Below are 27,044 nucleotides of genomic sequence, written 5' to 3'. Positions count from 1 at the left end.
CAATTGTTTACAACCCTTTTAATTCATCTTGCTTATTTACTTTCATTGCTATTTAGTTTAGTGACCTTCTACATCAACCCAAATTGTGACACCCCTAAGACACTACTAGTTTCAATAGAAATCTCATCTCAATTCCCGTCCTTTGGGATCCGACCTTTACTTGCCTCTTTACTAATTGTAGAGTTGTTTGTGAAGCTATAAATTGTGTTTTGATTCGGACGTGACCCAACGACAACATCTATTAAATTGTGAACACGAAACGGACCGATCAGTTATCCCTGTCTTTAACAATTATTTTGGTGCCTTTACCCCAGGGGGTAAGGGCTTTAAATATGATGGTAGTGGCCTTCCTTGGCTCACTTTGTTTATTTCTTGATATCTTATTGTTTTCCTGTTTTTGATTTTCCTTTGTCCGAAATTTCCTTAAACCTGCAAGCTTTATTTCTTTAGACCTGTTAACTTGTTAAGTTTATGAATTTGTTAACCTGTTGATTTTCCTTTGTCCAAAATTTCCTTAAACGTGCAAGCTTTATTTCTTTAGTCCTGTTAACCTATTAAGTTTCCGAATTTGTTAACCTGTTTTTTCAATTTTTTTGTCCCTGTCTTGTGATTAAAGCCAACGTAAGCCATTCAACCACATATAGCTTTTACCATAGTGGTTAAAGGAGTGGGAAAACCGGCCTGTCAGGAGGGCTTATGTCCCCTGCCTGACTGGAGGGCTTGGTACTCGGCCTGTCGAGAGGGCATTTAAACTGATGGTCGGGATAAAACACCCTTGCACCGTCTTGCTGCGTCCAGCCGGTTGTAGATGTGTGCTTCAAATAGTCAGGTAAGGCAATTATTTCATGCCTGATTGGTCCGGTTATTCACCGTATCCGGTGATGGTTACCAACTTCATCAGGCACAACGGGTTGCAATTTTTTTTTAAAAAAGTACATCAATAAGAAATTTAATGTACAGTAGAGTAGCCCTCAATCCTGAATATTTATGCATATAATCATTTATCATGTATAATTGTTCAGGATACAAGTAAAGTAAGAGAAATTGGGTTAGTTGCATATATAGACATGGATTGCACATAGGACATGTGTGACACATAATTTTTCAGGTAGCATGTTAGGGTAAAACACTGATAGTAAAGATGTGATTTTTACCTAATCGGGCCAAGATAAGATTTATACATGGAGCCATTTCAAATGAGTTACATTCCAGGATCTTAGGATCATTTCTTCTTTATGGTATCCACAATGTCCATCGTGTATTTCTTGGAGTACTTGCTTAGCTTAATCGGGTTCTAAGCATCTCAAATATGGTCTAGCCTGCGATCTCTTAAATAAAGTGTTATTGATAATAGAATAGGTTGAAGCTCTGATTCTAAAAGCCCTTGCTTCATGCCTGTCCTGAGGTAATATTCCTTGGAGGAACCAATCATAATAAGGTTTGGTCCAAGAATTATTATCTTGATTGACAGGGTTGACTTGTTCAGCTTTATTGATAGCTGGCTCTAATAAGTGAACAATTTTTATTTTATCAAAAACCGCGGGGCTAAAATTTGAACCTAGGCTAGCCAAAGCATCATCCTGGGTGTTTAGGTCTCTTGGTATTTGATCTATATCAAATAAAGTAAATTTAGCGGTAAGGTTTTTTGCATATTTTAAATATGAAATCATTTTTGCATCTTTTGCCGTATAAATTCGCTTTATTTGATTAGCAATTAAAAGTAAATCTATTCTTACCTTTAAGTTTTGAACACCGAGGTCTAGACATACCTTTAGGCTTGCTATTAGGGCTTCATATTCTGCTTCATTATTGGTAGCCTTGAACTCACAGCTTACAGCCTGAGTTATCATGTCTCCCTGTGGTGATTTTAGTACTAACCTTAACCCTGTCCTCCTGGCATTCGATGCCCCATCTATGAACAAAGTCCACTCTTGGTCTGGGGTTTTATTTTCTAACTGGTTAACTTCTTTTTTCAGGTCAGGTTCTAGGTTAGGGCTGAAATCAGCCACAAAGTCTGCTAAGGCCTGTGATTTAATCGCTGTCCTAGGTTCAAAGGTAATATCATACGTACTGAGCTAGACTGACCACTTGGCCATCATACCTGATAATTCAGGCTTGCGTAGGACAAATTTTATGGGTAGGTTGGTCCTGACTATGATAGGGTGACACTCAAAATAAGGACGCATCTTAGCGCATGACATAATTAAAGCTAAAACATATCTCTCAAGTAATCCATACCTCATTTCACCATCTAACAGGCTCTTACTTACATAATAGGCAAGATGTTGCTGGCCTTCTTGTTCCTTTACCAGGACTACACTTACTGCTGTGTCGGCGATAGATAGATATACTGACAGGGGTTCTCCCTTCTTTGGTTTAGCCATTAAAGGTGGAGATGACAGGTACGATTTTAAGTCTTGGAAGGCTTCTTCATGCTCAGATGTCCAATGGAACTGTTGATTTTTTCTGAGCAGGTTGTAAAATGTTTTACATCTTTCAGAGGATCTTGATATGAACCGGTTCAGGGCAGCTACGCGGCCTATCAGTTTCTGAATATCCTTGACAGACTTGGGTGACTGGAGTTCCAGGATAGCTTTTATCTGTTCAGGGCTGGCTTCTAGCCTCTTTTCGTCACCATGTATCCAAGGAATTTGCCTGCAGAGACTCTAAAATGACACTTTGCAGGGTTGAGTTTCATATTATATCTTTCTAATATTTGAAATGCTACATCCAAATGCTTCACATGATCTTCTTCATTCTTAGATTTTACTACCATGTCGTCTATATAGACTTCCATGATATCACCTATTTGATCCTTGATCATCATGTTGACCAGACGCTAGTACGTTTCCCCTGCATTCTTCAGGCCGAAAGGCATGGCTGTGTAACAGTATATGCCCCGGTCTGTAATGAATGCAGTACTTTCCTGGTCGGCAGGGTGCATCTTTATTTGATTGAATCCACTGGAGGCATCCATAAATTGATGTGGCATCTACCATGGCACCAATATGTGGCTAGGGAAATGGATCTTTAGGGCAGGCGTTATTCAGGTCAGTGTAATCTACACAAACTCTCCATTTACCATTCTTTTTCTTCACAACAACCACGTTAGCTAACCATTCAGGGTACATTACTTCCCTGATCATTCCTGAAAGGATTCCTAACCCTCTAATTAAACTCTTTTAATTATTGATCTAAATTACTCATTAATATAGATGATGATATAGTGCATGCACAACATAATATAAAAGGAAAAGTAAGAACAATGTTCCTTACATTTGTAGAAATCGGTTTTAGGGCACAAGTGAGGACTCCTTCCCACACTTGTTCTTGAGCTACAATTTAATGGATGATCCTCCAAAATCCCAATAGTAGAGTTTCTCCTCTTGATGGCACCAAGACTACTCTTTAAATCTAATAATATATTAACTAGATATATTATTAGAGACCTTAAAATATAATCTTAATATTATTTCTTATTACTACTTTAGTAATCTTAAATAAATATTTGATTTTGAACAAAAGTATATTCTAAAACTAATTTTAGAGAGAATGTGAGAGAAGTGAATATATGAAAATGTAAGAATGAATATAAGAATAAGAACAATTCTTATTCTTATAAGAATGAATATAAGAATAAGAACAATTTAACCATTTTATCCTAATATCCTCTAAAAACCGGTGTCCCTTAGGTTATGGACTCCATTTTATTTTTTTTCAATTGTAATTTTGTCATATAATGTGTGACATGTAGCATGTAACATGTTATTAATAATATTAATGTATATTTAACAATTAAATATCATTACATAAATTAATTCAATTATGCATAACAATTGACTAGTAATTCATAATCACAAGTGTATAAAATGGGTCAAGTTAATATAATCTACAACACATTGTAATTATAATTAATCGATCATTCTTAATTTAATTATTTCATAAACAAAGTTTTAGTAATATAACATTTTAATTACTAAAACGAATCTCATTTAATCGAATTACAATAAGATTCATATTCTTACTCACACATGTAAATTGTTCAATTTTAAGGAATTAATTAACCTGTATCAATATACAATTAATTAATTTTTCTATTAAGGGAATCGTCCTTTAGGTGTGACCTTTTAGGGATCAACTGATCACCACCGTCAAACAACAGTAATGTCAAACTCTAGTCAGCCAATCATTACCGATTAATGTTGATCAGTTGACTTATAAAAAATGAATCATCCTTTTATGTATTCTTATCACGAGTTTTAATAATGTGATCGCAATATTGTTGAGGACACATACTCCAACAATCTCCCACTTGTCCGAGACAAGTGTGCGTCACCAATTCTCTTGTCCTATTACAATCTCCCACTCAATGCAAGGTGTCTTGCAGGTCGTTCTTGCAAGTGATCATAACAAGAGTGCTTTCCTCGATCTGGAGAGTAACTGTCTGACCGGAATTATCTAGCATAGATACCTTCCGAGCGTGGCCACGCATTTTCAGTTCACTACTCCTCGAGTGGCCCTGAGAATTTTTAAATAACCCTGATAAGGGGGTGGACAATTCCTATCACACTATTGCCTTTGTCTAGCCAAAACTCATCATGACCCAAAAGATGCCCATTTGACCTCATTTACGAAAGTCGTAGAGCATAATTTAAAGTCACTTTGAAATTAAAACAACTTGGGCGAACAGTCTCTAGTTAAAGAATTGACTGAAAAGAATACTATAGTAGCTCTCGCCACGACCAGGCTATACGAATTACCAGAACTCTATAAGCGGTCACTGCCCGACAGAGTGTCTCTTACAGTCGGCCTATGTGATCGACTAGTCATATCTTATGACTTTATGGCACTTGAACTTGCCATCAATCGACTCCCACTCTAGTCACTTAGAGATGTCACCTCATATGAGTAACTAGGGGCAATTACTATGTTAATCCAGTTCACTTTAATAAGGTTTAATATTGTCTTAACAACCTATTTGGATATAACAAAGCAATAGATGAGTTTAAGAAACTCAAACGGTAAATGCGATTATCACATATGAATAGTCAATACCATATTACTACTTCATATCTTATAATCTAAAGTGTACATATTACACTTGTCAAAGTGCAATAAAAGCTTGGTTAGTGGATATACCATGTATCCATTTAGTCCAACTTTATGAATTGCTTTTTCCTTCTATTCAATGTCATTTCTAATGTCATGAACTCTTCTATGTACATGTCTAGACTTCCTTTTAGACTTGGGCTCTTTAACTTGAAAGATGCTCCTACTGTCATCATATGACTTGTGATAAATTACTTGGTGGAAGGATCTTCCTATAGTCCCTTTATGAACCACCTTATCATAATGTACTCAGACTCCACTTGTAGAACTTGCAATGGTTGATTCTAAAATATTTTTCTAGTCACTTACTCCTGAGTCAATAAAATTAGCCTAGGATTTCGTTAAATCCTTATAGGTTTGGAGACTAAAGTTTGTGTAACCCTTCAACACACAACTTAGTATGTCACCCAAACACAAGAACGTATCCTCAGTTCTTCTCAGGAATTATAATGGATGTTCTTTAAGGTTTTCAAATGACCTTCATATGAAATAACTTGTAATTGACTCATTATGCTTCAAGCATATGATTCATCATGACATGTGCATATATTGGCATACATGATTGTTCTAATGGCGGAAACATTAGCAATCGATTTCATGTGATCAACAACTCATTGGGTTCAGTGAATGATTATGACTCTATCATAGTAATTCCACTTTCATCAAAATGAATAACCTCCTCAACAAATGTTGATATTAAACAGATAAAGAATCTTATCAACATAAGATACTTATCTAGGTGCCAATTTAAAATTCCCTATATCATAATAGATTTGGAATTTTAAAATGCATCATGTCAACTTTCATCGAGAATTGAAAAACAAAATACTCCATCATAGATGGCAGTGTCAGCATGTCATTCTCAATGAGTAATATGTCATTAACATGATAGACAATTTCTCCCACTGAACTTCATATCTAAATATGACATTTTTGACTCCCACTTAAATCCATGTACACTTATGGCTTCTCGACAACTCGAGTGAAACCATTTTCTTATCACATAATTGAAATGATCATTGCAATTTCAAGTGTTAATTAAAACCTCGTTCTTATGTCATACACACACCCTTTTCTAAATACCTATTTAGAAATTGGTTTTAACATCTAACTTGATTATACACAATATAAGGTGTAGCAATAATGACATGGATCTTAGCATAGTTACATTTTAACTTAGCTTTGTACACAACTTTAATGTCTATCTATGCAACTCTTATGCACAGATTTTACTTTGGTTCATTAGGCTCTTATGTAAAATTAAATCGAAATTACTTGAGACAACAACTTTATAATCTACTGTTGGAGAACACTTTCTTTTGGTCTCCTCACTAGTCTTGAGTTTGACCTAAAAAGCTTTCTTTTGGTCTCCTCACTAGTCTTGAGTTTAACCTAAGAAGCTTTCTTTTGGTCTCCTCACTAGTCTTGAGTTTGTTGCTAATTTTCTCACACTCTATCTTTTGAAAACATACATCTATTTTTCTCTAAAGATAGCTATATAAGCAACAAACAATTTGATACTTAAACTTTGTGAAGGAAGAAAATATCGCACATTATAACCTTGATTAATGACCCTCTTCTAAAGACATTTTAATCTATTGGTAAGATATACTAGCCTTTATAAGATAAAGGATTAGATTCATATCCATGCCTTATACAGTTTTAGGGTCTTAAGCCCTCCCATAGCTCGTATGGTGTCTTATAAGTGGTTACAAGTCTTAGCTATAAGTGGTGTTTTCAAATGGTTTATAAAATTCCCTACCTTGAGTTCAAATAACTCTATTTAACTTTACAATCGTTCTTTCTTATATCAAATAAGATGTGATATTTAGTCATAAAAACATAAGAGGGAATCAAATTCATGGCTTATGAACTTATTACAATGATCCAATCGTTGTAATTCTTTTATGATTAATTTCAGTCAAAACAATTTATGTTTTTGATGTAAAAGGTGTATAATGACAAGTTTTTAGAACAAAAGAAATTCCATAAAATGAATGACTTGGGTTGAAAGCCAAGTCATTAAAATTCATATAACCATTGTTTACAAAATGGAAATAAATCAAACTTCCATGTCCAACAGGAAATCAAAAGAAGTTCTAAAACAACAAGTCAAAATACAATAATACTATGAAGACAATACAAAATAAAAGCCAAGCTTCCATAGGTCTTCTACCATGGGCGGCTACCTTAGCATCCCTTGTTGAAGATCTTCCTCAAGCTTGCTTCTCCTTACCTTTGTCTTTGCTCACATGCCCTAAATTATATTAAAAGGGGGTGAGAATCACAACTTGTATCTAAATACCAAAGTTGGGATTTATATCAATAACACAATAGATTAGATAATTTATTACCTACTGGAGTCACACGTCCAGCTTTAACATCTCCTAGATACGTCAGGCAATTACGTTTCCAATGGCCCGTACCACAACAATAGTGGCACTTATCCTCGGAAGAAGCACCCTTTTTGGGTTTGGATGAACTATTCCCAATAGCTTTCCCTTTGCCCTTGTTGGGAGTGGGCTTCTTACCCTTGCTAGCGCTTTTCTTAAATTTCCCTTTGCTCTTATTATTAATATTGAGCACATCCTTGGTCGCACTCACATTGAGACCCATGTATCTCTCGGCTTGCACAAGCAAGTTGTGCAATTCATGGAGAGAGGTTTTCATGTTTTGCATATTGTAGTTTACCCTAAACTGAACATATGCTTTGATGCGATTCAAGGAATGGATCACTCGGTCAATAATGAGTTGTTCGGGAGTTTCAACCCCTTGTAATTTGAGGGTCTCAACGTGCTCGATCAACTTGAGCACATGAAGGCTAACCTTTTGACCCTCTTTGATGTTGAGCTCGAAGAATGCAGAGGCCGCCTCATATTGGATGATTCTAGGAGCTTGTGAAAATATGGTCACAAGCTTAGTGTAGATCTCATAGGCGGTGCCTATCTTTATAGCACTCCTTTGGAGATCGGCTTCCATAGAGAAGATCAAGACATTCTTGATCGCGGCCGATTCCTTTAGGTAAGCCTCATAGGCCTCCCTAACCGCGGTGGATGACATAGGAGTAGGTGTAGCGGGAGCGGTTTCGGTAAGGTAACGAAGCTTTTCGTCACCTTCCGCGGCCAAGCGGAGTTTCACATCCCAATCGAAAAAGTTAGTCCCATTCTTTTCAAGTTTACATCGATCCATAAAGGATTGGAGCCAAGAAGCATTGGTGAGAGGTGGAGCGGTTCCACTTGTGGAAGTGGATGAAATCGGAGTTGCCATTGCAAATTAATCAAATTGACAACAAAAAGAAAATGAAGGAAATAAATAACATTTATCATTTTACTTGTAAACATATTTAACAAGGTTTAAAATTATGCATTTATATAATAACCTCGCACCTAAATTATATAAATGATTCCGAGATCCATCTTTACGCAAACATGGGCACGGGAAACCGTTATATCCCGTACTTACATAAATTTGGTGAATCAACTCTTTAATTGATTCTACTATTGAATTCTCGGTCGATGTATTTCATAAATTCCATCTCTAGCCCCTGAACATAAGACTAGTCTTTATATCCCGTTGAGTCCATCAAAATTTCGCGTGTAATAACGTTTTATTACCCCACTTACCCAATGATAAATGAAAGTACCACGGGAAACCGAATCTACCCCAAATGTCAAAGGGATTCATGAGTCCTACAATTTGGTAAGGCTAATCTCAATTTTAAATATGTGTGAGGTCTTGTCGATTTATTATCTATCATCTTTAAGTGAACTAAGTCGATGAATACTCGATAATTATAATTGACAATGCATGCAAACATATAAAGCAAGCAAATAAAGAAAAAGAAATTTCCTAGTATGGCCTTTCCTGAAATATAAAATCTTATATTCTATTACAAATTCGGAAACCAACTCCTTTGTTCCTTTGAATCTTCACCTGACACGCTTCCTAAGGATAGACACCGTCTCGATCAGAACTCCTTTCCGAATGACACCGTCTTTTGGAAACTCCGAAATTACAAATAATAATAATAAAATGTACATGGTACTTCCTATTATACATTTGTAAAATAAAATAAAATAAAATAAAATAAAAGTGATACGAGATCACAATAAATTACAACCGAATCAATATTCCCTTACATTACGGGTAATATCGATTAAAATTTAGGCAATACTAAGATAAAATTACATAATTCAAAATTATATAAATAAAATATGACATTCATCAATGGAAAAATGTAGCATTATGATATGTATCTAACATGCCAAATTATAGTCAAATCGCCCTATTTAAACTTATAACGTAAATATAATCCAGTTTTATGGTTTATTCGCGATGTTTAACTTATTAAAATCACAAAATAATACTAAAATCTATTAGTCCAAGTTAATTATCCTAATATTTTAGGACTGAAAAATTAGTCATTACTCAATTTTTGACAATAATTTAACTTGATTTAATTTTTATGCTCATAATAGACCTTAAAATCATAACTTTTTATGAAATAAATCCAAATTAAATTACAATAATTTAAGAATTTGAATTTTAAATTTTTGAGCATTCTGGAATAATTCCATGATACTCATAATGTCAAAAATCAAGGTTAAAATTTTCGAATTTATTTCGAGAAAAATATAGTTGCAATTTATCGGTTTTATCAAATAAAACATCTAAAGCATATGAAAATTAATCTAGTCAATGTTCCAACATTATATCTGATATGTGGGATAGTAATTCAACGTAAAATAATTTTCTCATATCATGTAATTTGTTTTAGCCATTTTTGCTAAAATAGTCACTATTTATGTCATTTTTACACTAAAAATTCATAAATCATGCAAAATGAATCAAGTTATTCTAAACTTTTACACACAGTGAGTAAAATGTGCATGTGACAACATATTAAAATTTCATGTCTTGTTTCAAAGTTTAACTATTTTTAACCATTTTACCTCCATTTATTCAATTTTTATCACATAAAAATTATAAATCATGCAAAATAAATCAAATTTATACGAAATTTTACATAGAATAAGTAAAATTTGCATGTGAGGTCATATAAAAATTTCAAGGTCATAAACTAAGTCTAACTATTTTTAGTATTTTAAATACCATTTTATTCATTAAAATGTAATAATATCACTAAAAATCATTAAAATAAGCCACAAATTACCATAAATCATCAAAATGACCTAAATACATTTTAGGACCAAAATATACAACATGCAAAAATTTTTGTGACTTTATATTATAAATAACAAAATCTCTAGTTTTATATGTTATACTTTTAACTCGGAAAAACAATAAACCGATTATGCATGCAACAACTTAAGCTCATGATACCACTTGAAAGGATTCCTAACCCTCTAATTAAAATTTTTTAATTATTGATCTAATTTACTCATTAATATAGATGATGATCTAGTGCATGCACAACATAATATAAAAGGAAAAGTAAAAACTATGTTCCTTACATTTGTAGAAATCGGTTTTAGGGCACAAGTGAGGACTCCTTCCCACACTTGTTCTTGAGCTACAATTTAATGGATGATCCTCCAAAATCCCAATAGTAGAGTTTCTCCTCTTGATGGCACCAAGACTACCCCTTAAATCTAATAATATATCTATATTAACTAGATATATTAATAGAGACCTTAAAATATAATCTTATTATTATTTCTTATTACTACTTTAGTAATCTTAAATGAATATTTGATTTTGAATAAAAGTATAATCTAAAACTAATTTTAGAGAGAATGTGAGAGAAGTGAATATATGAAAATGTAAGAATGAATATAAGAATAAGAACAATTCTTATTCTTGTAAGGGAGAGGAAAACCGGTGGGAGAGGAGTGGCTAAGGGAGTCAATGCATGCCCTTTCTCTTTTTAGAGTTGTTCTTCTCAAAATGACTAGGGTGTAGTTTAGGACATAATAGTAATCATTGTGTTTTGAACAATTAAAAACAATTTAACCATTTTATCCTAATATCCTCTAAAAACCGGTGTCCCTTAGGTTATGGACTCCATTTTATTTTTTTCAATTGTAATGTTGTCATATAATGTGTGACATGTAACATGTAACATGTTATTAATAATATTAATGCATATTTAACAACTAAATATCATTACATAAATTAATTCAATTATACATAACAATTGACTAGTAATTCATAATCACAAGTGTATAAAATGGGTCAAGTTAATATAATCTACAACACATTGTAATTATAATTAATCGATCATTCTTAATTTAATTATTTCATAAACAAAGTTTTAGTAATATAACATTTTAATTACTAAAACGAATCTCATTTAATCGAATTACAATAAGATTCATATTCTTACTCACATATGTAAATTGTTCAATTTTAAGGAATTAATTAACCTGTATCAATATACAATTAATTAATTTTTCTATTAAGGGAATCGTCCTTTCGGTGTGACCTTAAAGGATCAACTGATCACCACCATCAAATGACAGTAATGTCAAACTCTAGTCGGCCAATCAATACCGATTAATGTTGATCAGTTGACTTATAAAAAATGAATCATCTCTTTATGTATTCTTATCATGAGTTTTAATAATGTGATCGCACTATGGTTGAGGACACATACTCCAACAATTCCAATATCCAGGAGTTTTTCCACTTCTTCATTAATTATTGCATTTCTTTCAGGTGCAAATTTTCGTCTTTTCTGTTGCACAGGCTTAAAAGATTTCTCAATGTTAAGTTTATGTGTAATTACATCAGCACTAATTCCAGTCATATAAAAATGTGACCAAGCAAACCAAGATGATTTATTTTTAAGAAATTTTACCAGTTCTGGCCTGACACAATCTGGGGCATCAGACCCTACTAGAACATACCTGTTAGGATACTCAGAGTCTAGGATTACCTGATCTGTTTCCATCCTAGATGGTGCCACATAAGTGCTCCTGACCGGGTACGGTAATTGCTGTGCAAGAGACTTACCTGCCTTAGAAGGCTTCAAGGCCGTTGTATAGCATTCTTAAGCTGCTTTGTGTTCTCCTTTGATTGTGGCTATGCCCCAGTCTGCTGGTACCTTGATACATTGATGATAGATTGATGGTACAGCCTTGACATTATGGATCCACGGCCTGTCCAAGATTGCATTATAGGATTACAAGCAATCCAGGACTCCAAATTTCTCATAGGATGAGACTCCTTCAACATAAGTTGGAAGATGAATTTCCCCCAATGTGCTTTTGGTTTCTCCACTGAATCCTAACAAAATGCTGGATTTCTTGGTGATTTGTTCTTCACCAATATTCATGGCTTTCAGTACATCAAGCATGATCAAGTTTACTGAGCCGCCTCCATATACTAGGATCCTCCTTACTGTAGCAGTTCCAATCTGCATAGAAATTACCAGGCCGTCATGATGAACATCAGGAATTTCTACTAGGTCGCAATCACTGAAAGTGATTGATGGGACATGATCCAGTTTGCAGGGTGATGTAGTCCTTGGCGTCATGGCTATCTTTTTTTGCTGCTAAACTAGTCAGCCACAAATTTCCGATCCACCAGATATGAATTTTACTTCATAGATTGGAGGTGGTGGAGGAAGGTTGCGGTTCTGCTTTTGCTTATGGTTCTCCTTGCTCTGGTCTGCATTTCTGCCCTTCGTCCTGATCATGTCATTTAGGTATTTGTATTTCAACAGGTAGGCCATTTTTTTCCTTAGGGTAAAGCAATCATCCGTCGTATACCCAATGTCCATGTGGAATTCACACCACTTGGAGTTGTCTCTCGTAGGGCTGGGATTTTCTACCTTTGTAGGCCATCCGACTTTTGATCCCATGTTTTCAAGTCTCTGGATCAAGCCTGCAATATCAACACTGAAGTTATGTTCAGAAATAGGTGGGAAAACATTAGCCTTACCTTGATACTCATATGCCAGGTTGATTTCTGAATGATCTGGTCTGGAATATGGAGTAGGTCTGTAATTGTTCCCTTTGTTGCTCTTCCTATTGTTCATTTCATAATCCTTTGATCCGCTAGATGATCCGACTTTATACCTTTTGTCTTCTTCCAGCCTGATATATGCAAGGGTCTTGGCCTGGACATCTTCGAAGTTATGACAGGGATACTTAGTGAGTTCATTGTATAAATCACTATGAGGTAGTAACCCTTGTCTGAATGCCTCCACTGCTGTTCCAACGTCACACCTGGGAATGGTCACCTTTGTAAGATTCATTAATCACATATTAGACACTTCTAATAACTATGTTAAAATTTAGTTTAGTCATAAACTAATAAGATCTTATGCATGCATAACAAAAGATACAAAGTAAGAAGAAATCGATTAATTTTACATTGAGGGCCGAATGGATTATACTAATCGGTCTCCTACCAATTAGTCTTATTAAGTAAATACAAGTGCTCCAACAAAAACCCTTAGATTCAATAGTAGAATCTACTCCTCAAGGATTGTACCAAGGAAATCACTCTTAGTACAAGTACTAATTTAGTTACTAGAAATTAGTATTTGTATCTTAAAATAACAACTAATATTATTAGTTTACTACTTCAAGTAATGAGACAATAATATTAGAGATTTGTGAGATTTATTTTCTAGCGTGTTCAACCACAAAAACTAGAGAGATAAGTTATTATCAAGGTGATAAACTTATAAGAATGAATTGTGTGAATTGGAAAAGAAAAACTCTCCCAATTCATAAGAATGGCCGGGTGGCATAAGGTAAGAGTGCCCAATGCTTTTGCAAGTTTCTCTTCTCAAGAGTTTAGGCATGCAACCCTATGATTAGTAGGTCATCATTATGCCTTCCACTAATTAAAAGAACAAAGCACAATTTATTCTATCACCATCGATTTACACGGCTCAATGGACTTAATATGGTCCATTTTAAGTTTGTCAAATGTCAATTTGTGTAGTGTGACATATTGGATATGTTACTAGACATGTTGTTTTAATAATGCATTTCTAACAAAACGGATATTCTACATGGTACCCCTTAATTTTTCGACTTTCTACATGGTACCCCTATACTTTTTAAAACATACATGGTACCCCTAATTGTTGTCATTATCACTAAGTGTACCCCTAAACTTTCTTGTTCGTCAATTAAACTCAGTTTTAGGCATTAAGTGATGACTTGGATGCGTAACCAAGCATGTCATTTATTATCCCATGACATAAGGACTCTATTAGGCTCAATATCCATCTCGATCCTAATAGTTATTAATATATATATGGGCTAAAAAAAATTTGACGGAAAATTTATTGATTCCCTGCCAAATTATCACGTCCAAAGATAGATATTGAGCCTAATATAGTCTTTATGTCATGGAATGATAAATGACAAACTTGGTTACGCGTTTCAGTAATCATTAACGCCTAAAACTAAGTTTAATTGACGAAAAATAAAGTTTAGGGGCACACTTAGTGATAATGACAACAACTAGGGGTACCATGTATGTTTTAAAAAGTGTAGGGGTACCATGTAGAAAGTCGAAAAATTGAGGGGTACCATGTAGAATATCCCTATTAAAAATCATTATATAAACAAAAATAAGTCACATACAAAAATTAATTAGTAATTCACAATTGCAATTACTTAAAATGGGTCATAAAATTATAAATCACAACTACTTGTATTTATAATAAACCATTCATTCTTTATTTCAATTGTTTCATAAACAAAAAGTAATAAAACAATTTAAATTACTTAGACCGAATCTTATTTAATCAAATTACAATAAGGTACGTTAATATTACTCACAAAATCATTTGTCAATTTTAAGGAATTAATTAACTTGTATCAGCATACAATTAATTAATTAATCAATTAAGAATATTTCCCTAGAGGTATGACCTTAAGGAATCAACTGATCACCACCGTCATACGGCAGTAATGTCGAACTCTAGCCAGCCAATCATTACCAATTAATGTGGATCAGTTGACAATAAAATATTACTTTCCCTTTAGTATTATTAATATGAGATTTAAACATGTGATCGCATTATTCTCGAGGACACATATTCCAAAAATCTCCCACTTATCCGCGATAAGTGTGCGTCACCAATTCTCTTGTCCTATTACTATCTCCAACTCAATGCAAGATGTCTTGCAGGTCGTATTTGCATTTGATGATATCATGAGTGGTTTCCTCGATCTGGAGAAGAACGGTATGACCGGAATTATCTACCATAGATACCTTCCGAGCGTGGCCACGCATTTCCAGTTCAGTACTCCTCGAGTGGCCTCGATATATAAGATAACCCTGACGGGGATGGACAATTCTTATTGCACTCTTCCCTTCGAATAGCCACAGCTCATCATGACCCAAAACATGCCCATTAGACCCCAATTATGAATGTCGCAGAACATAAATCAAAGTCAATTTGAAACTGTGCCATCTTGGGCGAATAGTCTTTAGTCAAAGAATCAACTCATAAGAATACCATAGTAGCTCTCGCCACGACCAGGCTATAAAAATTTTCCAGAACTCTATAAGCGGTCATTAGCTCGACAGAGTGTCCCTCACAGTCTGCCTATGTGATCGACTAGTAATCTCTTATGACTCTATGGCACTTGAACTTGCCATCAATCACATCACACTGTAGTTACTTCGAGATGTCACCTCATATCAGTAACCAGGGGCGAATACTATGTTAATCCAGTTCACTTTAATGGGGTTCAATATTGTCTCAACAACCCATTTGGATGTAACAAGGTACAAGATGAGTTAGCAATAACTCAAACAATAAATGTGATTATCACATACGAGTAGTCAATACCATATTACTGCTCTATATCTTATAATCATATGTGTATTTATACACTTGTCTAATGCAATAAAAGTTTAACTTGTGAATATACCATGTGTCCATGTGTTCAAACTTTATGAATTGCAATTTCCTTCAATTTCATGTTATCCCTTATAACATGAATTTTACTAAGTACATGTCTAGACTTCATACTAGACTCGGGTTCTTTAACTTGAAAAAAACTCTCGCTATTATCATATAACTTGTGCTGTGGGTTTCGGTGGACAACACTACTTGTAGTTTTAAAGTACACCACCTAATCACAATGTACTTAGGTATATTTCGTAGAATCTTGCAATGGATGACAATAAAACACACTTTTCTAGTCTCTTACTCGTTTTGTCAACAATCTGCCTAGGATTTTCACATATCCAAATGAGTTTGGAAACTTAAGTTTGTGTAACCTGTTAGCACACAACTAATTATCCTTCCAAACTCCAGAACAGACCATTAGTTCTCCTTGAGAATTCATGACGGTTCCTTGAGGCTTACCAATGACTCTTATATGGGTTAACTTATTATCGACTTATTATGCTCCAAGCATGTGATTCATCTAGGTTATGAACATCATGGCAAACATGATTATTCTAATGGCAGAAACATTAATAATTGAATTCATGTAGACAACAGTTATTAGGTGCAATAAACAACCATGACTCCATCATGGTAATTCTATATTCATCATTATGAATAACCTACTTAACTTGTTGATATCATTAAGATGCAGGATCATTATCAACATAAGATAGCCATCTAAGTGCCAATCCAACATCCCATGTTATAATAGATTCACATAATGTCCAGTGTCATCCAGAATTGAAAACTTAAATACTTCTTTATGAAAGACAATATTTATTCGTCATTCCCAATGAGTAATATGTTATGCAATTCATGAAGATGATTTCTGATGTGTGCCTCTTATATGCATTTATTCACATGTTTGGCACACATTTTTATTTACTTATATGACTATTTCATTCTATTTCCTCCCATATTTGCTACTTTGGGTGTATTTCATGTCTCTTGCAGGATTGAAACCCACTTATGCATTTAGGAGCCAAATCCGTTCGGTAAAGGAACAAGAGGGAAGCTTGGAAGAGTTTAGACAAGCTTAAGAGAGCAAGAAATAGAGTTTTATACATGATGTCTAAAGATTTGCCACTCTCTGTCGATAGACAGAGTGCAATATGTCGATAGACATGCTCAATCGACACAGGAGATCGTTTTTGGAGAACTTTAAGCTCTGTCGATAGACATCTCTGCTCTGTCGATAGACTTCCATACAGGTAGTCGATCGACACTACACCTAGGTCGATCGACTAATTAGACGGACATATGTGTTTTGCTCATTTTATTTCTTTTATTTGGACCTAGTATAAAAGCTCTTGTAATCTTTTAATTAGGTTACAACTTTTACATTTTACTTTATGCAAGCAGACACTGGGACTACGACACTTTTCCTCTGTAAACATTTCGATCTAGAATTATTTTCCCTTTTTCTCCATTGCTTATACTTGGATTCATATTGGTAATTTTAATTCCTCTTTTCCCTTTTGCTCTTCCTTTTTAATCTCATCTATTTCTCTTGCTATTATTATTAGTTTTAATTTATGTTATATTATTTCTCAATTAATTTCATTATGAATTCTTTCCCTTTATCATTTTATTCAATTATTATTGCAAATTTCATTATGAGTAGCTAAATCCCTTTTTGCTAGGATTTAGGGGAGCCATGGATTGAGACGGTATTAATTAAGTAATTAGATAGCCGATATAATTGGTCTATGTTGTTAATTGTGACATTTAATTGTGATTAATTGGTTAAGTCGACGTAATTTATTAATTAAAGGGTAAATTGATAAACACTACCAACTTTAGTCCTCTTTTTCATAATCAGTACCAACATAATCAATAACTAATAATCAGTATCAAAATATTTACTTTTTTCTATAATAGGTACCAAGTCGCCTTTTTATTCTAGTTTTTTTCTTACTTTAAAGGTGCTTTCATTAAAGAGAGAGATTTTGAACGTGAGTGAGTGGAGATTTGTACTTGAATGATGACCTTTTGGACTTTTTTTAGTAGGTTAAGATTGGATTTTTATGCGACTTGGTACCTATCATAGAAAAAAAGTTAATATTTTGGTACTGATTATTAAATATTGATTATGTTGGTACTGATTATGAAAAAGGGTCCTTATATTGATATTGTTTATCAATTAACCCTTAATTAAATTGGTAAACCCCGACCTAAGATCGAAAGCCTGGAAAGGGTAAGACCTGTCACACACTTTAGAGTGCCCTAGTAAGTTGCGAGAGCCCGCTAGAAGAATTCTAGGGTGAATAGTGGACCGAGAGGACCTTTTCACTGCCCTATAGACCGGTATTGAGACTGACCTTTGACCCTATCTTGACCCCTAATAATACATGGTGAACCGATGTCCTAGCGCCTTTCCTTTATACTTTTCTCAATTAAATATCTCTTTCCAATCCTGTTATTTTATTGCTTTAGTTTAGAACCCAATTCAAAACCCCCCAATTTGGTGACTCAGACAGACCTGAATTGACATTTAGATTTGCAAATAGCCTCCTTGTGGATACGATCCCGACTTCCCTAGCTATATTAGTTAGAGACCAGTTAGTTTATTTTTGATAGGTATACGATTAGCCTGTCAAATTTTGGCGCCGTTACCGGGGAGGCGACGCATTTTTGTATTTGTTTTACCTCAGTCTATCTCTTGTCTCAAGGAACTTGTGTTCCTTGAGACCGTTTCTCACCTTTCAGTGCTAGTTTTGTTTATGCCCAGGTCTTTCAGGTCTGAAGTCATACCATTTGACCTAGAACCAGAAAGAACTCTCCGTGCTAGACGAAACTTTTGGAAGGAGATATATCAAGCAGAAGACTTGAGTACGCTTGATTTAGCTTACGCCGCATTTCTTGCAGAAAATCGGTCTTTAGAGGAAGACACATCTACTTATGCCCCTACTACAAGAATGAATTGTGTGAATTAGAAGAGAAAAACTCTCCCAATTCACAAGGGTGGCCGGGTGGCATAGGGGAAGAGTGCCCAATGCTTTTGCAATTTTTTCTTCTCAAGAGTTTAGGCATGTAACCCTATGATTAGTAGGTCATCATTATGCCTTCCACTAATTAAAAGAACAAAGAAGAATTTATTCTATCACCATCCATTTACACGGCTCAATGGACTTAATATGGTCCATTTTAAGTTTCTCAAATGTCAATTTATGTAGTGTGACATATTGGACATGTTACTAGACATGTTGTTTTAATAATGCATTTCTAACTTATTAAAAATCATTATATAAACAAAAATAAATCACATACAAAAATTAACTAGTAATTCACAATTACAATTACTTAAAATGGGTCATAGAATTATAAATCACAACTACTTGTATTTATAATAAACCATTCATTCTTTATTTCAATTGTTTCATAAAGAATAAGTAATAAAACAATTTAAATTACTTAGACCGAATCTTATTTAATCAAATTACAATAAGTTACGTTAATATTACTCACAAAATCATTTGTCAATTTTAAGCTTAACTTGTATCAGCATACAATTAATTAATTAATCAATTAAGAATGTTTCCCTAGAGGTATGACCTTAAGGGATCAACTGATCACCACCGTCCTACGACAGTAATGTCAAACTTTAGCCAGCCAATCATTACCGATTAATGTGGATCAGTTGACAATAAAATATTTCTTTCCCTTTAGTATTCTTAATATGAGATTAAAACATGTGATCACATTATTGTCGAGGACCCATATTCCAACAACCTTTTCCTTGTTGAACCTGGCGAGGAATACCTTGAGAGTGTCCTCTGGCTTCTGTGTAATCCTGTAAAGATCACTGGACCGCTTCTCCAACTCCCTGCTGCTTACAAATTGTTGGTTGAAGTTGTTGATCAGGTTTGCAAATGAATGGATGCTCCCGGTTGGCAGGTTGATGTACCATTTCAGAGCATGTCTGGTCAGGGTTGTTCCAAATCCCTTACACATGGAGACTTGCCTGAACTCACTAGGAATAGATGCAGCTAGCATTTTCTGTTTATAGAGAGCTACATGATTCTGTGGATCTGTGGTTCCATCATAAATTTTCATAGACGGAATCACAATTTTTTTAGGAAGATCCACTTTTGTTATTTCGTCTATAAAAGGCGAATCAACATAACTGTCAGGGGCAGCCTCCTCCAAGCTGGCAAGAACTCCAGGTATCTTTTTGAATTTTCCATTTAGTCTCTTGATTTCCCGGACTACTGCCATCATGATGGCTGCTGCAGATTCATCGGGTTTTTCATTGTTATTGTTTGGCTCACCATCACCATCAACATTGATAAATTTAGAGCCACTTGGACTCCCGAAGCTGGAGAAATCAATGTTTTTGATAATTGATGTAAATGGTGTTCCTGGCTGGAATCTAGAGTCTGCTCCTTGAGTTTTCTCTAATTTTTGTCTTAGAATTGACTCAGATTCTCTTAACTGGAGGATTTCAGCCTCAGTTTGGGCTACCTTGTCTTTCAAACTTTCCAGCTCAGCAAGTTGCTGGAGGGCTGCGTTCAATTGTTCTTCGATGGTAGGCTGAACCATTTTTGTAGGTTATTTAGATTTTTGTAAGATAAGGAAAAAAAGATTTTAAAGAGCTAGATGCCCCACGGTAGGCGCCAATTGTTTTGTATGGATTTTGCGTAAAGCGAAATCAGGTTAGGGTAGGTCTATGCAGAGTTAACTAGCTCGAGCTTATCTGTGAATATGCAAGGCAGGGTACAAAATTAGAATAGTAAAGTAAGACAAATAAACAATAATAAGACAAGGAATTTTGTACGTGGAAAACCCTTAAATGGGAAAAAACCACGGGCACCAAGCCAAGAGATGATTTCACTATATTATTGAGTAATAAGCACAAATGATCGTAATATAACTCAAGTATTGTATACTAGAGTATGTGTCGTTGTGTGCAAATAATCTTCAAGTGCTCCTTATATAGTCCATGCTGAACGGCTGCCAGATCTTCTACTTTAATGCTGAATATTCCTCCTTAATTGCTCGGATTAATGCGCTTTTACTACGTCAAATCAGACCATCAATAAAGAGCGTATCACAATGGTTTAATGAATTTAGTAACGGTACTTAGATTACCGTTTTCAAAATATTGGCGGAAACCTAGACCGCGCTAATAAGAATAACGGTTTCCGTCGAAAACCGTTCTTATTATAATGTGACAACGGTTGTTTAACAAACCGTTATCAAAATCATTTAACGGATTCCATAAACTCGTTATATAATCACCCTTATCAACGGTTGTTAGACAACCGTTACCAGTTTAAGAAAACGGCGTTTCGAAAACCGTTACTAAATTAACACTAACAACGGTTTTTGGTACCCGTTGTTATGTTATAGCTACGGGTTTCTTTTAACCGTTATCATTTGCTATTATGATATAATAGTTCCTCTATACCCGTTGTCATTTATCATTTCCGGGTGAAAAATAACCGTTATATACTTTTTTCAATGTAAAATATTCAATCGATGCATGTATGATAATAATGAACCGTTGAATGCAATGTTTTGTTTGACCATTATTTACTATCCGTCCATTATTATATCCACACATGTATACATATTTTCCTATAAATATCACTTATAATGTGATCAATTAACCATATTCACCAATTCAAAGTTTAATTAATCATAGCCTATAATTTAATTAAAAATATTACACTTCCATCACAATGCCGTCGTCGTCTTCTACACCCGCCGAATCATAATCAAATACGCGCTATGTCCATCCTATTACGTGTATTATACACAACCTTCCAATTAAATATGAGGACAATGGTAAGGTTTTTTCGAGAAGTTTTACTTGGATGAGAGATATGCTTCGTCAAGGTGGTTATATGAAGGTTAAAAAGGTCCACCCAACTTGGACTAAAATTCATGGTTTTCTTGGTTACGCAATGATCGAGTTTGAAGGTTTTGGGAAGAAGCTGGAATCTTTTCGTCAAGCGAGAAAACTTCAGGCAAGATACGAGGATCATGATGCTGGGAAGAAAAATTATTATACGGATAATGTGTTGCAAGCGCAATATTTATGGATTGCAACCGATTGTGACATTAATCTATTAAGAACATATTGGTACTATATTGACACTCTGCCTTGTTCATGGGAGGCGGAACAAGTGCCTCCTAATAATCAACATATTGAATTCCCAATATTTATCTCACTCGCAAGGGAATTACAAGATGATTATGTTGATTAATTATTATTATTATTATTATTTTTTTTTTTTTTTTTGCAAGAAAGGCAAGCCATATATTCATCCATTAAAGGGAATAAAGACGCAATCTTACAAAAGCATAACCAATATGAGTTTTCAACTAGCTAAGTACCCCACTATTTCATCCTCCTTATGCGATTTAGATGCATACAACAATCTAATAATTACAAGGAATTGAACTTTCTTAATAATACCATCCACAGTATGCTCCAATCCTTGAAAGATCCTAGCATTCCTTTCTTCCCAAATGCTATACACCACGGCACCAAGACATCCTAGAAACCATTTGATTTTCCAATGTTTACAAGTACGTCCATTCGCACCCCAATGTAGCTCCTTATTCAGACTATTCGTACGCCCAAAAATCTTCATCCAAGAGAGAATGCCATGCCAAACTTCTTTAGAAAACAAACACTTAAAAAATAAGTGTTTATGATTCTCATTGTCCTTCTTGCATAAAACACAACAGTTAACCAAATGAATACCTCTACAGTTTAGTTGATCAATGGTAGCGAGTTTCTTCTGCATTGCTAGTGTTAGAAACACACTGTGCTTGGGTAGAACTGCACGTTGCCAAATCACTTTTGCCCAGCTAACAGTTTTCAGGCATTGCCTGAACTTATCATACAGCAGATTCAGTTGCAACTTCCCCTGGTGAACACAACTTTCCATGAACTGTTTTGCATTCTGAATGTTCCCAGTATGCATTAACAACTCATCCCTGACCTTCAAAATGTTGCGCCAGCTTTCAGAATGAGTAGGCTTTGATACTGCAGTCCAAATGCTCCCTGACTTAATGTTATATTTAAAATGCCATTCAAACCAGAGGCTATCAGATCCCTGTTCCAATTCCCAAATCCATTTACCCAGAATGCATTTATTCCAGGACAGCACTTCCTTAATATTGAACCCACCTTCCTGGTGAGGTGCACAACAAGACACCCAACTGTTCATTATCATTTTCCTACACCCTTCCTCAGAATTCCATAGGAAATTCCTGCAAAACTTTGTAATTAGCTTGATCACTCCTTTAGGAATTAATAAAGTAGAGCACCAGTATTGCTCCATGCCCAAAATAACAGAGTTCAACAAACTAATCTTCCCTGCATATGAAAGTTTGTGTGTAGACCAGTGTTGCAGAGCTTTTTGGACTCTATTAAGAAGATCATCAAACATGCTTTTGTTCAATTTCCCATCATTCAAAGGTACACCCAAGTATCTAAAGGGAAATTCCCCCTCCTTGAAACCTGTAGCCTGAAGAATCCCCTGTTTTATCTCATCCTGAACACCTCCCATATAGATATTGGTCTTCTCAGGATTAGCATACAACCCAGTCATGCTTGCAAAAATATCTAATGCTTGTGTGACAGCAACAACAGAAGGAATATCACCCTGACAAAGAGCATTAAGTCATCTGCAAAAATTAAATGGTTTAGTCTCACAGGTCCACACTTGGGATGGTATGAATCCTGAGGATGCTTGTGAAGGTGCCTAAGAGTACGAGATAAAATCTCCATGCTCATAACAAATAGGAAAGGGGAGAGAGGATCCCCTTGCCTCAGACCACCTTCACCCTTAAAAAAGCCAACTCTATCACCATTTATCTTCAAGCTGAACCAAGTAGAAGTGATGCACCCTAGGATCCAGTTCTTAAACTTTGGGGGGAAATTGTAATACTGAAACATCTTATCAATGAATTCCCATTGAAGGGAATCAAAAGCTTTCTTGATGTCCACTTTGATTAAGCATCTTGGAGAGAACCCTCTTTGTCCATAACCCTTCACCAATGACTGGGTAAGCATGATATTCTCAAAAATATTCCTGCCCTGAACAAAAGCACCCTGCTCCTTACCCACAATATGAGAAAGATAAGGTTTTAGTCTAGCACACAATATCTTGCTGACAGTTTTATAGAACACTGTACAGCAAGCAATAGGTCTATAATCCATTACAGTAGCCACTACAGGTTTATTTGGAATTAAAGCAAGTAATGTGGTATTAGCTTGCTTTGACATTTTACCAGTTCTATAGAAAGATTGGATGGCTTTGCAGAAATCCTTCTTAATTGTCTCCCAGGATTTCTTGAAGAAATGTGCAGAAAGCCCATCATGACCAGGACTTTTATTAGAGTCAATAGAGAACACACAGATGAATTTTGTTTGTGTGACCTCCCGCAAAGCCCCTCCCAGTCGAAGTAAGAATCTTATCCCCCTGCAACTCAGTCATGGAATCATAATTGACATCCACCTTCTGACCCAAAAGCCATCTGTAGTAGTCAACAAAAGCTTGATTCACATCCTGAACCCCAACCTTTTCAATCCCCTATCTATCCAAGATCCTCCCAATAGTAACCTGATGCTTCCTAGCAGCAATTTTGGAAAAATAATAGCTAGTGAGTGCATCATTATATTTGACATCCTGAATTTTAGCTCGTTGAGCAAGTGAGCTTCTCTCAGTTTTCTTGAAAATCACATACTGGTTAAGCAAATGCTGTTCCTGCTCAATCAGAACAGAATCCAAAGGCCTTGGCAAGTTTCAAGCTCCTTTTTAGCTTCCTGCACTTTCTTAGTTATCCCAGAGTAGTGATCACTATGGAGCTTAATAAGATTCTTCCTTACATGTTTCAATTTCCCAAAGAATTTGAACATGACATTACCCCTCACAGGTAATCCCCAAGCCTGCAAACCCATCTCATCATACTCCTTATGATTAGCCCAACAATTAAGATAACTAAATTGTTTCCTAGGCTTATACTTATCCTCCACAGTAACTAGGAGAGGTGAGTGATCAGATATCCCAGGTGGCAGGATATGAACCTGAGGATTTGGGCATTCAAGCAACCAAGAAGGATTACTCAGTACCCTATCCAATCTAGACCAGACCCTAACAATAGCTTCTCTTTTGTTAGTCCAAGTGTGGTCACAGCCAAAGCTATGTAATAAAAGCCAGCATCTCAGTAACAGATGGTGGGTTAGGGCCAATTCTTTCTTCCACATCCCTAATAATGTTGAAATCTCTCAGTACAATCCAGCTAGTAACCTTATCTTTCAAACTTCTTAAATCATCCCATAATCGTTCTCTATGCCCAGCGTCCATACTAGCATAAACAAAAGTGATGAAAACAATTTTGTTGGTCCTATTATTCAAAAGCTCAAGATGAATGAACTGATCATGAATCTGAGCAGAAATAACAGTGACCCTCCTAACATCCAAAAAAACCCAAATCCTACCATTGTAATGGTGGGAGTAGTTATTTATAATAGTATAAGTAGAAAACTTCTTACTAATAGCAGCTGAATTATTCAAACGAACCCTAGTTTCCAGAAGCCCCAACACTTCTATTTTATTCTGGTAAAGATAACCCCTAACTTCCAGCTGTTTTATTGGGTCATTAAACCCCCTAATATTCCAAGAAGAAATGATCATGTCCCTGGATCAGGAGGGTCCCCAGTCTGCAAAGTATCCATTATATCAGCATCCTCCTCTATCCCAGTGTCTTGCAGAAGTGTGAAATGATTGGCCACAGAGACTCCATAGCTAGCATCCTCAATATCTATCCCTTCCTTCTCAGGCACTCTCCAAGAGACAGAGCACTTTTTGCCTAGCACAGTGCATCATGAACCCATCTCTTTATCATCAGTGATAGATAAAATCTTTGGAACAGCAGATGAGGAACCAATCTCAGAGTTCCCAACATCTTTCCCAGCAGATTTATCAGTCACTGACTTAGGAGATATATGGCCTAGCAGCTGGGATTCTGAGCTATGTGCATCTGTTTCAGGAGTCTGCTGAGATATCTTCTGCATGACAGGCCTATACTCCTGAACCACCTCCTTAGCTTTCCTCTTCTCATCCAATTTCTTATTAATCTTAGTGAATTTGCAATGCTCTTTGGTATGTCCCATTTTCCTACAACAATGGCAGTAATAGGGCATCCACTCATAGATAACTCTTTGTGATGTTTCCCCATGGTAAGGGGAGTTTAAAGTAATGGTTGTAGGCAAGTCATCTGAAACATCCACTTCCACCTAGACACGAGCAAACAGGAGCTTTGACTTGTGAGTTGTTTGTAAATCAGCAAAAAGAGGTTTACCCACAATGCAAGCCATTTTACTTAAAACCTTCTCAGACCACATGAAGGGATCTAAGTCAGGAAATAAGACCCAAACTGGGACAATAGACACAGAATCCATCTCCTTAGAAAAATTTGGGGACCATTGCTTAAGGATTAGGTTACTAGAACCCATTGTCCATGGTCCACCCTTCAGCACCTCATTCATATCCTCCTCTGAGAAGAAACGAAAACTGAACTAGCCTTTTTTGTAATACTGGACTATGGGGCGAGTTCCAGTGGTCCAATTCTTAACAACAAATTCATCAACCTGCTGTAGTTTTGGCTTAGAACCCAGGAAATTCCCCACAAGTGTGTTCTTCCGAAACGAATTCCATCTATAACATCCTCTTCCTCAACCTCCACAATTTTAGCATCCGCACTTTTTTCACAATAATACAAACTCATTCCAGGGGATGGTTTAGTAATAGAACTCCAGGTTTTCGAAATTCCTATCCCTAAGTCAGTAGCGGGTAGTACAATAGGAGAAGAAGTACCTGCCCTACTCGGAGTCACCGATTTTTCCAGTTGTCCCGTAAGATTGAGCAATTGCCCCACCGTTACACTTGGAACTGGATCGTCATACTCATCCGTAACATCCTCAACAATCGGAACATCCGAAATCGTCACCGTCTCCCTAACCGCAGAATTCTCAGCTGCCAATGTTTCCCCTTTAGGAATAGAAACTCCAGAGTCCTCCACA

At 35.5% G+C, this 27,044-nt stretch overlaps 2 protein-coding genes across 2 annotated transcripts; both read right to left on the bottom strand.

Annotated features, from left to right (window-relative positions):
* Nucleotides 1-12,634: 12,634 nt before the first annotated feature.
* On the bottom strand, nt 12,635-20,218 carry LOC141607784 (uncharacterized). The gene is made up of 3 exons (XM_074427134.1): nt 19,763-20,218; nt 18,703-18,797; nt 12,635-12,971 (listed from the first exon to the last, which is right to left on the bottom strand). Exons 1-3 carry the CDS (start codon nt 20,216-20,218, stop codon nt 12,635-12,637), a joined length of 888 nt encoding a protein of 295 aa, XP_074283235.1.
* A 2,108-nt stretch (nt 20,219-22,326) lies between these two features.
* Nucleotides 22,327-25,656, bottom strand: LOC141607783 (uncharacterized). The gene is made up of 6 exons (XM_074427133.1): nt 25,177-25,656; nt 24,849-25,046; nt 24,583-24,726; nt 24,486-24,496; nt 23,673-24,441; nt 22,327-23,622 (listed from the first exon to the last, which is right to left on the bottom strand). Exons 1-6 carry the CDS (start codon nt 25,654-25,656, stop codon nt 22,327-22,329), a joined length of 2,898 nt encoding a protein of 965 aa, XP_074283234.1.
* Between the last annotated feature and the right edge of the window lie 1,388 nt (nt 25,657-27,044).

This window comes from Silene latifolia, chromosome 10, assembly GCF_048544455.1.
Source record: "Silene latifolia isolate original U9 population chromosome 10, ASM4854445v1, whole genome shotgun sequence".
NCBI lineage: Eukaryota > Viridiplantae > Streptophyta > Magnoliopsida > Caryophyllales > Caryophyllaceae > Silene > Silene latifolia.
This window is presented reverse-complemented; position numbering and strand designations above follow the sequence as displayed.

Bases quoted from the DNA above. Each gene is read 5' to 3' on its own strand.
- LOC141607784 (XM_074427134.1), bottom strand. From the start codon at position 20,218: ATGGCAGTAGTCCGGGAAATCAAGAGACTAAATGGAAAATTCAAAAAG. The intron at 18,798-19,762 runs GTATTCCTCGCC...TCCTTCCAAAAG, and splicing joins AGCCAGAGGACACTCTCAAG to TTTCGTCTAGCACGGAGAGT. The intron at 12,972-18,702 runs GTGAGAAACGGT...ACATAACTTCAG, and splicing joins AACAAAACTAGCACTGAAAG to TGTTGATATTGCAGGCTTGA.
- LOC141607783 (XM_074427133.1), bottom strand. From the start codon at position 25,656: ATGATCATTTCTTCTTGGAATATTAGGGGGTTTAATGACCCAATAAAA. The intron at 25,047-25,176 runs GCTTTTATTACA...CCAAATCCTCAG, and splicing joins CATCTGTTACTGAGATGCTG to GTTCATATCCTGCCACCTGG. The intron at 24,727-24,848 runs GTAAGGAAGAAT...CTGATTGAGCAG, and splicing joins TCTTTGGGAAATTGAAACAT to GAACAGCATTTGCTTAACCA.